This window comes from Delphinus delphis, chromosome 8 (assembly GCF_949987515.2).
Source record: "Delphinus delphis chromosome 8, mDelDel1.2, whole genome shotgun sequence".
Lineage (NCBI taxonomy): Eukaryota > Metazoa > Chordata > Mammalia > Artiodactyla > Delphinidae > Delphinus > Delphinus delphis.
This window is the reverse complement of record NC_082690.1, coordinates 10,713,371-10,727,334: the sequence shown is the minus strand read 5'-3', so window position 1 is coordinate 10,727,334 and position 13,964 is coordinate 10,713,371. Positions and strand designations below refer to the sequence as shown.

Here is a 13,964-nt window from a genome sequence, read left to right as displayed (position 1 = left end):
GCCCTCCCCACCTCTTTTTCCCCAGGCAACCACTGGTTTGCTTTGTGTCACTATAGATTAGTTTGCATTTTCTGGAGTTATACAACATGTACTCTTGGGCCCAGCTCCTTTTATTCAGAGTAATTATTTTGTCCTTGTTGTTATGATACCAAGAGTTTATTCCTTTTTGTTACTGGATAGTATTCCATTGTATGGATATACCACAATTTGTTTATCCATTCATAGTTTGATGGACATTTGAGTTGTTTCCAGTTTTTGGCTATTACAAATAAAGCTGCAGTGAACATTCGTGTGCAAGTCTTTGGAAAATGTTACCTTTTCTCTTGGGTGAATACCTGAGAGTGGACTGGATCATCATGGTAGGTATATATTTTCATTTTTTAAAGAAACTGTCAAAAGGCTTTCCAAAGTAGTTGTACCACTTTATATTACTACCAGGAAGAGTAATATAACTTGTAAGAGTTCAAGTTCCCTTACATCATCACCAACACTTGGTATGGTCAGTCTTTTTCATTTTAGCCATTTGAATAGGTATGTAGTGGCATCTCATTGTGGTTTTAGTTTACATTCCTTGAATGACTAAATATATTGTACTTTTGGCATCATATTTAAGATATCATTGCCTAACCCAAGGTCACAAAAATTTTCGTTTTCTTCTAGAAAGATTATCATTGTAGGTTTTACATTTAGGTCTGCAATCCAGTTTGAGTTAATTTTCACATATAGTTTGAAGTTTATTTTTTTGTATGTGGATATCCATTTGCTGAAAAGTTATTCTTTCTCCATTGCATTGCTTTTGTGCATTTGTTAAAAGTCAGTTGTCCAGCAAACAATAAAAGAGAAGATTGATGTTGGACTTCATCAAAATTGAAAACCATCAAGAAAGTGAAAAAACAACTACAGAATGGGAGAAATTATTTGCAAATTATATATCTGATGAGAGACTTGTAGTCAGAATATAGAAAAGAACTCTTACAACTCAATAATAAAAAGATAACCCAATTAAAAGGTAGACAAAAGATTTAACTAGACATTTTAGGAAAATATATAAATGGCTAATAAGCACTTGAAAAGATATGCAACATCATTAGTTATTGGGAAGTGCAAATCAAAACCACAATGAGATACCACTTCACACACATAAGAATTGCTCTAATAAAAAAGACAAATTATAACAAGTGCTGATGAGGATGTCTAAAAATTAGAAGTCCCATACACTGTTGGTGGGGAATGTAAAATGGTACAATCACTTTGGAAAACAGTTTAGCAATTTCTCAAAAGGTTAAACATAGAGTTACCATATGACTCAGAAATTCCATTCTTGGGTGTATACCCAAGAGAACTAAAAATGTACGTCCACACACAAACTTACACAAATGTTCATAGCAGCATTATTCAAAATAGCCAGGAAGTGGAAGCATCCCAAATGTCCATAAACTGATGAATAGATAAATAAAATATATAGATATAGATAATATTTACACAGTAGAATATCAGCAACCAAAAGGAATGAAGTTCCAGTACATGCTACAACATGGACTTATGCCAAGTGAAAGAAGCCAGTCATGAAGGGCTGCATATTGTATGATCCCATTTATATGAAATCAAGAACAGGCAAATCTATAGAGACAGAAAAATTAGTATTTGCCTAGGGCTAGGTGGGAGTGGGTGGAAGGTGACTGTTAAAGTGTACAGGGTTTCTTTTGGGGATGATGAAAATGTTCTCAAATTACATTATGGTCATGTGAACTTTATGGTATGTAAATAATATCTCAGTAAAGATGTTAAAAAAAATGAGCTGTTCTTATATGTGTGGGTTTATTTCTGGACTTTCTCTTCTGTTTTACTGATCTATTTGTCTATCTTTATGCTAATACCATGCTGTTCTGATTGGTATAGTTTTATAATAATGCTTGAAATCAGGTAGTGTTAGCCCTCCAGTTTGTTTTTCCCCAGAGTCACCATGGCTATTTTAGGCCATTTGCATTTCCATATGAATTTTAAAATGTGTGTCAATTTCTACCAAAGAACATTCCTGGATTTTGAGTGGGATTGTGTTGAATCTATAGATAATTTGGGGAGAATTGACATGTTAATGATATTGAGTCTTCCAACCCAGGAACATTTATTTAGCTCTCCTTTAATTTTTCTCAGTTATAGTTTTCAGTGTATAGGTCTTTCACATTTTTTGTCAGGTCTATCCTGAAGTATTTCATATTTTTGAAGCTATTGTAAATGGTATTTTATTTATTTATTTATTTTTAATTTTTGTGGTACGCGGGCCTCGCACTGTTGTGGCCTCTCCCGTTGCGGAGCACAGGCTCCGGACGCGCAGGCTCAGCAGCCATGGCTCACGGGCCCAGCCGCTCCGCGGCATGTGGGATCGTCCCGGACCGGGGCACGAACCCGTGTCCCCTGCATTGGCAGGCTGACTCGCAACCACTGCGCCACCAGGGAAGCCCTGTAAATGGTATTTTAAAAGATTGTCAATTGCTGATTCTGTTGTTGTCATTGCTAGTATATGGAAATATACAGTTGGTTTTTGGATATGGATCTTTGTATTCACTTATTAATTCATTGGATGTTTTTACATGGTAATCATGTCATCTTTAAACAAAAACGGTTTTGCTTCTTCCTTTAAATCTGGATGTCTTTTATTTCTCTGTCTTGCCTGATTTCACTGGCTAGAACCTCCAGAATGTTGAATAGAAGTGATGAGAGTGGACAATCCTGATTTTAGAGAGAAAGCATTTAGTCTTTCACCATCAAGTATGATGTTAGCTATAGTTTTTTCTTAGGTTCCCTTCTCTTCCTAGTTGGTTGAGAATCTTTATCTGGAATGGACGTTGGATTTTGTCAACTTTTTTTTCCTCTCTAGCGAGATGATCATAGGTTTTCTTTTCTAGTTTGCTAATATGGTGAATAACATTGTTTGATTTTCGAATGTTAAATCAGTCCTGCATTCCTGGGGTTACACCCCACTTGGTAATAATGTATTATCCTTTTAATGTATTGTTTGAGGGACTTCCCTCATGGTGCAGTGGTTAAGAATCCGCCTGCCAAGGCAGGGGACATGGGTTCCATCCCTGGTCTGGGAAGATCCCACATGCCACGGAACAACTAAGCCCGTGCGGCACAACTACTGAGCCTGTGCTCTAGAACCCGCGAACCACAACTACTGAGCCCACGCACCACAACTACTGAAGCCCGCCTAGAGCCCGTGCTCCTAGATCCCGTGCTCCGCAACAAGAGAAGCCACCACAATGAGAAGCCCGAGCACTGCAACGAAGAGTAGCCTCCGCTTGTGGCGACTAGAGAAAGCCCGTGCGCAGCAACAAAGACCCAATGCAGCCAAAAATAAATAAAATTATAATGTATCGTTTAGTAAGATTTGCTAAAAATTTTGTTTAGAATTTACATATATATTCTAGGAGATATTGGCTTTTACTTTTCTTGTAATATCTTTGACAGGTTTTGTTTTCAGAGAAATGCTAGCCTCGTAGAATGAGCTGGGAAGTATTTGGGAGGAAAAGTTTATGTAGAATTGGCATTATTTCTTCCCTAACTGTTTGGTAGAATTTGCCAGTGACTCTCCCTGTTTCTGGACTTTTCACTGTGGAAATGTTCTTAACAACAGTTTCAACATTGATGATAGAAATAGGGCTATTCAGGTTATTTATTTTTTTCTTGATGAGGCTTTAGTAGTTTGTGTGTTTCAACAAATTTGTCATTTCATCTAGGTTGTCTAATTTATTGGCATAAAATTATTCTTAGTATTCTCCTATTATCCTTTTAATATCTGTAGAATCTGTAGTAGTTTCATTTCTCTTATTTTTTCTCTTAAAAATTGTATCTTCTCTCTCTCTCTTTTTTTTCATGATTAGATAAGCTCAAGATTATCAGTTTTATTGATCTTCTCAAAGTCCTAGTGTTTGGTTTCATTAATTTTTTTATTCTGTTTTCTAATCCATTGATTTCTGCTTCAATCTTTATTATTTCTTTTCTTCTGCTTACTTTAGGTTTAATTTCCTCCTCTTTTAAGTTTCTTAAGGTAGAAGATTAGGACATTTACTTGATACCTTCCTTCTTTTCTCATATAGGCATTTAGTGCTATAAATATCATACTAAATACTCTTTAGCCACATTCAATACATTCATTTTCATTTGGTTCAAAATACCTTCTAATTTCCCCTTTTTTCTTCTTTGGTCATAGGTTATTTAGCAGTGTGTTATTTAATTTCCAAGTATTTGGAGATCTTTCAAGGATCTTTCTGTTATTGATTTCTAATTTAATTCTATTGTACTATGTATGTCTTGAAATCTTTTGAATTTACTGACACGTGTTTTATGGCCCAGAATATGACTTATCTTTGTAAATGTTCTAAGTTCAATAAGCTTATAATAGAAGAATGTGTATTCTCTTGTTCTATAAATATGTATTCTGCTATTCTATAAATGTTGTGGAGTGTCCTATAAATGTCCATTAGGTCAAGTTGGTTGATGATGTTGATCAAGTCCATATCTTTCCCATTTTTATGCCTAGTTATTCTATCAATAATTGAGAGAGGGTATTAAAAATCTCTGCCTGTAACTATGGATTTATTGTATCTCCTGAAGTTCCATCAGTCTTTGTTTCATGTATTTTGAAGTTCTTTTATTAGATACATAACTGTTTGGGATTGTTATGTCTTCTCAATTAATTGACTCCATAATTATGAAGTGATCTTTATCTTTGATATTTTGTTTGCTCTGAAATCTACATTGTCTGATACTAATATACCTACTCCAACCTTCTTTTAACTAGTGCTAGCATATCTTTTATATTTCTTGTATTTTTAATCTATTTGTTTCTTTGTATTTAAAGTGTGTTTCTTGTCAGCAGCATGTAGTTGGGTTGTGACTTTTTGTCAAATCTGACAATCTCTTCCTTTTAATTGGGGTGTTTAGATCATTTACTTTTAATGTGATTTTTGGTAGGGTTTGATATAAGTATATTATCTTGCTGTTTGCCCCATCTGTTCTTTGTCCTCTTTTTCTCTTTTTATGCCTTCTTTTGAATTACTTTTATATTTTTATATCTATTACATCTCCTTTGATGGCATGTCAGCTATGACATTTTTGTTATTTTATTGGTTGTTCTAGGATTTATATCATACATCTCTAACTTTTCACAGTCTACCTTCAAATGATATTATACGACTTCACATATAGTATAAAAATCTTAATATAAGAATCTTAAAGTAATATTCTTCCATTTCTCTCATCCCAACCTTTATGCTATTGTCATACATCTTACTTTTTTTTTTTTTTTGTGGTATGCGGGCCTCTCACTGTTGTGGCCTCTCCTGTTGTGGAGCACAGGCTCCAGACGCGCAGGCTCAGCGGCCATGGCTCACGGACCTAGCCGCTCCGCGGCATGTGGGATCTTCCCGAACCGGGGCACGAACCCGTGTCACCTGCATTGGCAGGCGGACTCTCAACCACTGTGCCACCAGGGAAGCCCCATCTTACTTTTATATATAAAATACATTGTTATTTTTGTTAAAGCAGTCTATTATTATTTAAAGAGATTTAACTAATAAGAAAAATCTTATATATATTACCTAAAGTATCACTTTGCTCAGGTCTGAAAGACAACCTTTAACATTTCTTTTAGTTGTGGATACACAGGCATATCTCATTTTATTGCACTATGTTTTATTACACATTGCAGATATTGCATTTTTTACAAATTGAAGGTATGTGGCAACCCTGTGTTGAGCAGGTCTACTGGTGCCATTTTTCCAATAGCATTAGTTTTTAATTAAGGCATGTACATTGTGTTATTGCACACTTAAAAGACTACAGTGTAGTGTAAACAGAACTTTTTTTTTTTTTTTTTTTTTTGTGGTACGCGGGCCTCTCACTGTTGTGGCCTCTCCCATTGCGGAGCACAGGCTCCGGACGCGCAGGCTCAGTGGCCATGGCTCATGGGCCCAGCCGCTCCACAGCATGTGGGATCTTCCCGGACCGGGGCACGAACCTTTGTCCCCTGCATCGGCAGGCGGACTCTCAACCAATGCGCCACCAGGGAAGCCCTAAACAGAACTTTTATATGCACTGGGAAACCAAAAAATTCATGTGACTTGCTTTATTGCAATATTCCCTTTCCTACAGTGGTCTGGAACCAAACCTGCAGTATCTCTGGGTTATGCCTGTACTAGGGATGAATTCTTTCAGTTTTTGTATGTCTAAAAACAACTTTGTTTCATTTTTTCCCCCTCCATGTGTTCATTTATATATTTATGTGACATGCTTTTTTTTTTGGTGGTATAAAACACATAATGTAAAATTTACCATTGTAACCATTTTCAAGTGTACAGTTCAGTAGTGTTAATAAATAAACATATTCACATTGCTGTGAATGTGGTATGAGGTGATACCTCATTGAGATTTTGGTTTGCATTTTCCTAAAGATTAGTGATATTGAGCATCTTTTCATGTTTGTTGGTCATTTATAGATCATCTTTGGAGAAATGTCTATTCAAGTCCTTTACCCATTTTTAATTGGATTGACTGCTTTTTTGTGTTCCTCTTAATTTTTTGGATTTTTCCCCTGTGGTTTATTTTGGATGATTTATATCATTATGCTTTCAGATTTTGTTCTGCAGCATTTAATCTCCTGGTAATCCCATCCAGTGTATTTTTAATAAATAATTTATTTTTGTAGAGCAGTTTAGATTCACAGCAAATTTGAGAGGAAGGTAGAGCAATTTCCCATATGTACTCCCTGTCCCCTGACATTCAGAGCCTCCCCCATTATCAACATCCTCCCTCCGCCCCCGCCCCTCCGGTGTGGTACATTTGTTAACAAGTGATAAGCCTACATTGACACATCGTTATCGCCCAAAGTTTATAGTTTACATTAGGGATCACTCTTGGTGTTGTACATTTATGGGTTTGGGCAAATGTGTAATGACATGTATCCATCATTATAGTATCACACAGAATAGTTTTACTACTCTAAAAGTCCTTTATGCTCTGCCTTTTCACCCTTCTTTCCTTCCCTCCCTCCAACCCCAGCTTCTGGCAACCACTGATCTTTCACTTTCTCCATTGTTTTACTATTTCCAGAATGTCATATGGTTGGAATCATACAGTATGTAGCTTTTTGAGATTGGCTTCTTTCACTTAGTAATATGCATTTATGTGCAATGTCTCTTCATGGCTTGATAGCTCATTTCTTTTCAGTACTGAATAATATTTCATTGTCTGGATGTACAACAGTTTATATATCCATTCACTTACTGAAGGACATCTTGGTTTCTTCCAAGATTTGGCAATTATAAGTAAAGCTACTTTAGGGCTTCCCTGGTGGCGCAGTGGTTAAGAATCTTCCTGCCAGTGCAAGGGACACAGGTTCGAGCCCTGGCCAGGGAATATCCCACATGCCACGGAGCCACTAAGCCTGTGCGCCACAACTACTGAGCCTGAGCTCTAGAGCCCTCAAGCCACAACTACTGAGACCATGTGCCACAACTACTGAAGCCTGCGCACCTAGAGCCCGTGCTCTGCAACAGGAGAAGCCACGGCAGTGAGAAGCCCGCACACCGCCAACGAAGAGTAGCCCCTGCTCACTGCAAGTAGAGACAGCCTGCACACAGCAACAAAGACCCAACACAGGGCTTCCCTGGTGGCGCAGTGGTTGAGAGTCCGCCTGCCGATGCAGGGGACACGGGTTCGTGCCCCGGTCTGGGAAGATCCCACATGCCGCGGAGCGGCTGGGCCCGTGAGCCATGGCCGCTGAGCCTGCACGTACGGAGCCTGTGCTCCGCAATGGGAGAGGCCACAACAGTGCGAGGCCCGTGTACAGCAAAAAAAAAAAAAAAAAAGACCCAACACAGCCATAAATAAATAAATAAATAAATAAATAAATAAATAAATAAATAACCATGTGCAGGTTTTGTGTGGGTGTAAGTTTTCAATTCCTTTGAGTAAATACCAAGGAGTATGATTGCTGGATTATATGGTATTGGATTTTGTCAAATGCTTTTTCTGTATCTATTTATAGGATCTTGTGATTTTTCTTCTTTAGCTTATTGACGTGATCTATTGCATTCATTGATCTTTTTCATGTTGAACCAGGCTTGCTTTCTTGGCATAAATTCCACTTGGCTGTGGAATGTAATATATGTACATCATTGGATTTGACTTGCTAATATTTTTGAGGATTTCTGCCTCTTGTTCATGAGAGATATTTGTTGTAGTTTTCTTGTAATATCTTTGTCAGGTTTTGGTATTAGAGTAATGCTGACCTCATAGAATGAGTTAAGAAATATTCTTTCAGTTTCTGCCCACTGAAAGAGATTGAAGAGATTTGGTATAATTTCTTCCTTAATTGTTTGGTGAACCCATCTGGGCCTAGTGCTTTCTGTTTTGGAAGGTTACCTATTATTAATTCCATTTCTTTAATATATAAGCTTATTCTCCAATGTATTTTTCATCTCAGAAATTGTAGTTTTCATCTCAAGAAGTTGATTTCAGCCTTTTTAGTCTAAACTTTTTGAACATATAGGATACAGTTGTACTATCTGTTTTAATGTCCTTCTGTGCTAATTCTAATAACTGTCCATTCTAAGTTGATTTTGATTCATTGATTATTCTCTTCATTATGAGTTGTATTTTCCTGCCTCTTTGCATCTTATCTTTTTTTTTTTTTGCGGTACGTGGGCCTCTCACTGTTGTGGTCTCTCCCATTGCGGAGCCCAGGCTCCGGACGCGCAGGCCCAGCAGCCATGGCTTATGGGCCCAGCCGCTCCGCGGCATGTGGGATCTTCCCGGACCGGGGCACGAACCCGTGTCCCCTGCATCGGCAGGCGGACTCTCAACCACTGCGCCACCAGGGAAGCCCTGCTTCTTATCTTTGATTAGATGTCCAACATTGTGAATTTACCTTGTTGGTTACTGGATATCTTTGTATTCTCATAAATTTTCCTGAGCTTTGTTTTGGGATGCAGTTAAGTTACTTTGGGGCTTTGCTTTTACAATGTTGGGTGTGTCTGGAGCAGTGCTCAGTCTAGGACTAATCATTATTTCCCACTACTGAGGTAAAATCTTTCTGAGAACTTTACCCAATGTCCTGTGCATTATGAGTTTTTCAAGTCTTGACTGGTGGGAACAGGCTCTCTATTCTGTGCTCTGTGTGAGCACAGAACACTGTTCCCTGTTATTCTTTCAGATGGTCCTGACCCTGGCCCCAAATCATTTCCTCGCATACATGCACAGTGCTCTGCTGTGTATTAGAAGGAGACCCTCTGCAGATCTCTAGGGTTCTCTCTCTGAGCAGCTCTCTCTCCCTGGTTTTCTGTCTTAGGAACTCTAGTTGCTTTTGTGTCCCTGGACTCAGGGAGTCTACCAGGCTCCACCTCAACTCCCTGTGCTGCTGCCTCGAAACTTTCAAGGCAGTAAGCTGGGGCACCTGTAGGGCTCACTTCATTTGTTTTCCATCTGTTAAGGATCACTGTCTTTTGTTGTCTAATATCTAGTGTCTTAAAAACCATTGTTTTTTTGTATTTGGTCTGGTTGATTTCTGGGTTGATTTGTTTATTTATCTATTTGGTTGTTTAAGGTGGGAGGACAAGCCCAGTCCCTATTACTCTATTTTAGCCCAAAGCAGAAGTCCTGTCTACTTGTAGTTTTAACCTGAGAAAGTTCTTGTTTTAGAATTCTTAACGGAAAACTCTTTTAGTAGTAACCATTGGTCATTTCCATCCAGGAGGCTATGTGTATACATGAACTACGGGATAAACTCAAATCAACCAGCAGGAGTTTTTGAGGCTTTTCTAGGGGTGTTAAACTGCTTTCCTGACTCCCCTGTTTCTGGGAATTTCTTGAGTTATTTGGATCTAGAAGCTAATTCTAAATAATGATTTTATGAAATTCCTAACCACGTTATGATTTTTTCCTCAGAATTAAGAAAAAGAAAGAGCAGCAACGTTATGCTGAAGAGCAGAGGATATTAAGAATGAACTTTCATGAAGAGCCATATTCAGGGGAGAAGATGAGTGAGATGCTAGCCCAGCTCCAACTTGAGGAAGGAGCCAGAGAAAAACAACAGAAAGAAAAGGAACACCAAAGGTACTTTGAAAAGTTCTGTGTGAAATTTTGGCTCTAGAGGAAACTTGTTAGGAAGTCAGTGTTCTCATTTTCCTTACAGAAGAGTTGACTGTGTCTTCTCATACTTTGGGGAGTACAGAACTTCATCACATTTCTTGATTGCCTAATACCTCTCTGGAATCGCACTACGTTTTTCCTAGTGCTGCTTCCCAGGACCAAGAGGAAGAGTTGAGGCACAGAGATATGAAATAGTTTAACAGTTAAAGCTGGTAGTAAAAAAAAAAAAAAAAAAAAAAAAAAAAGCTGGTAGTAAAATAAGGACTTATACTCATTCTCTTCCTAGTGGTTCACTTTGCCTGGTCATACTGTATTTTTATAGATATGTAGAAGCTTTAAGAGCCCAGATCCAGGAGAAAATGCAGCTGTATAATATTACTTTACCTGCACTATGCTGCTGTGGTCCTGATTTTTGGGATGCTCATCCTGATACCTGTGCCAACAATTGTATTTTCTATAAAAACCACAAAGGTAAGTCTCTTAAAGGAATGGTTGGGGCCTGGTGGCAGTTAAGAAAACAACAACAGTAAAAGTAGTGATTGTAGTAATTTAGCATTTATTGACTAAGGGCTTACTATATATCAGAGACTATTCTACCCCCTTTGCAAAACAACTGTGAGGCAATAAAAATAATTATAGTGAGTTATATTTCTCTTTGAGATCTGTTATCTTCTTGTCTCCATTTATGCTGGGGAAATATTTCTAGCTCACTCCACAGTAGTGAGACTAGGGTTTCAGGTCCTCCTGTAAATGAAGAATATTAGAGCTTGCCTCTTACGGCCATCTAAGTTAGGCCTTATCTAACATAGACTTATTATTTATCTTCACATATATATATATTATTTATAATGTGTAGATATCCACATTAGACTTTCAGTTCTGCTAAGGATCACTGAGGGAAATGAGGACCAATATAAACTCTACCTTTAACAGGGATCCCAGCTAGAGAAGATGAGTCATTCCTGCTGTGACTAGTATTTCTGTTTCCTGTCCATTCTTAAATATATTGATTTACATACTGTAGAGATTATATAGGCTTCATACACACACTGAAAGTACTGCAAGTATTTGTATTCCTGTTGCCCTGTGATAAGAGTTCCTTATCAGTCCTGTGAGTTATATTTTAAAAACACAAATCTGATCATGCCATTCCCCTATCATCAAACCCGTAGGACTTAACATTACAGTACAAAATACATGTCATACTTGGCATATTTTCTCTCTGGCTCCGGACAACCTCCAGCCTTATTGAACTTGCTACTGCCAGGACATGCCACATTTTTTTATACCTTTGCACCCCACACACTCATTTCTTTGCCTAGGATGCCTTCTTTCCTTTATTTTTATTAATCTTTCAAGACCATCTTAAATGTTACCACTTCTGGAAATCTTTTCCATCCTCTCCTAGTTTTTCTTTCATTCCAAACTTCATTCTGTGATGACATTTTGTATATGCCTCTGGTCTGGAAATATTACACTGCAATTTAATTTTTGTGTCCATCCTCTCCCTTATCTTTTCTGTAATCACAGAGTACTTGGCATGTGGTAAGTACTCAATAAATATTTATTCAGTGAATGGGTTAAAGTTAATTCCTATGAGACTGGGCAGAGAAACAGTACTAATAGAAAAAGGTTGGGAGAATTGTTTAGAATCTGACTTCATTCACCACTGTTCAAATCTTTATTTGCAGCATATACCCGGGCACTATATTCAGTCATCAATTCCTGTGATATCCCTGAAGGGAACTCAACTCTTCGAGTCGCCATTCATAATTTTGCTTCTGCACACAGACGGACTTTGAAAAATCTGTAATAAGAATCTGAAATCAACTTAGTATTTCAACCTTCATTTAAAGTCAACCCTGAGAGATTATTTACAAAAAGCCGTTAAAGTTTATAAGATGTGTAATCTGAAAAGAAAGACTGTTCCACATAATAACAGCTATCACTATAATTAGATCATGACCATTGTTTCACTCTGTGCTTGGCACCAAGGTTGAAAGTTGGCTTCCAAACTTGTCTCTTTGCTGTAAACCACATGGACCACGTTGCTTTAAAAATGATCAGTCAGACTGGTAAGGTTTCTCTCACTTTGCTCCGCTCTGATCAGAAGAGATTATTAGAAATCTTTGAGATTATCTCATTTATTGTCTTTCTATATCTGTACTTTGAGTCTTGACAAAATTGAAAATGTCTGGATGAAGCAAAAGAGAAGATGATGAAATGAGTTTCTGAGCCTCAGTGGCCATCTGTTTTGCTGTTAACTTTTCTAGTTGTATATAACAATTAGAGATGAGAACAATCTGAATTTGATGTATGTTTTCTTTTCTCAAAAATTTTTCTCTCCTGTTTTTTAATTTATTCCCTCTTTCCCCATTTGGTGACAATGGACATAGGACTTCTTAATTTTTTTTTTTTTTTTTTTTTATGCAGTACACGGGCCTCTCACTGTTGTGGCCTCTCCCCATGCGGAGCACAGGCTCCGGACGCGCAGGCTCAGCGGCCACGGCTCACGGGCCCAGCCACTCCGTGGCATGTGGGATCTTCCCGGACCGGGGCACGAACCCGCGTCCCCTGCGTCGGCAGGCGGACTCTCAACCACTGCGCCACCAGGGAAGCCCAGGACTTCTTAATTTTATAATTTTTATTGCAAAAAAGAGAAAGGCAAATAAACTCTGTCTTTTGGGCATCTTTTATGTGAAATAATTGTGAGTGACATTTCAAAAAGTGAATCTGAAGTCAAAGTGAATAAAGTTCTACCTTATTTCCCTATCTTTAAAAAAATCTGGTGAATGCCATACCTACAGAGCAGATGAAATAAAAATTGCTATAGTTAGTATGAATTTGTTATTTCTTCACAGTGTTTCTTGACACAAAATATGAAAAGGTTTAATATTGTGAATTAAAGATAGGTACTGACATTTTCTTTTTCCTATGTCTTCTAATGGTCAGTGTTAAAAAAGCACTTAGGTTATGTCTCAAAAAACACCTAAATATCTAGCCAGGTCATTGCAAATAAGAGTCAGAATTACCCATGTGACAAGATTGACTGGTTATTTAACCAGATTAATTATTCAGTTCAGTCAAAATCCTTATGTAACTATATCCTTGATTTAGCCTTTCTGAGTTGTATTTTTTAACAGCTTCATTGAGATATAATTCATAGACCATTTGATTCACCCACTTGAAATGTACAATTCAGTGGTTTTTAGTATATTCTAGGCTTGTACAACTGTCACCACTAACAAATTTTAGAACACTTTTGTCACTCTAAAGAGATGCCCCTGTGATCCAACAAACCAAAATAATTGAAAGCAGGACCTTCAACAGATATCTGCACACCCATGTTCATAATGGCATTATTCACAATAGCCAAGAGGTGGAAGCAACCTGAGTTTCCAACAGCAGATGAATGAATAACCAAAATGTGGTATATACGTACAGTGGAATACTATGCAGCCCTAAAAAGGTAAGAAATCCTGTCACGTACTATAGCATGGATTAGCCTTAAGGACATGATGGTAAGTGAAGTAAGCCAGAAACAAAAAGACAAATACTGTGTGATTCCACTCATATGAGGAACCTGGAGTAGTCAAATTCATGGAGACAAAGTGGAGTGATGGTTACCAGGGTCTGGGAGGAGGGGGAAATGGGAAGTTGATTAATGAGTAGAGTTTCAGTTTTGCAAGATGAAAAAGTTCTAGAGGTCTGTTTCACAACAATGTGCATATACTTAACACTACTAAACAGTATACTTAAAAATGGTTACAATGGTAAATTTTAGATTATGTGTGGGTTTTTTTTTTTTACCA

At 37.7% G+C, this 13,964-nt stretch overlaps 1 protein-coding gene across 2 annotated transcripts in view; it reads left to right on the top strand.

Annotated features, from left to right (window-relative positions):
• CCDC15 (coiled-coil domain containing 15) overlaps positions 1-12,958 on the top strand; it is a 62,173-nt gene extending 49,215 nt beyond the window's left edge. For both annotated transcript variants that reach the window (XM_060017728.1, XM_060017727.1), the window contains exons 14-16: positions 9,949-10,116; positions 10,475-10,623; positions 11,844-12,958. In XM_060017728.1, coding sequence (XP_059873711.1) covers positions 9,949-10,116; positions 10,475-10,623; positions 11,844-11,965 — 439 coding nt within the window. In that variant the 3' untranslated portion in view covers positions 11,966-12,958. The remainder of the gene's footprint in view (positions 1-9,948; positions 10,117-10,474; positions 10,624-11,843) is intronic.
• Positions 12,959-13,964: the final 1,006 nt, after the last annotated feature.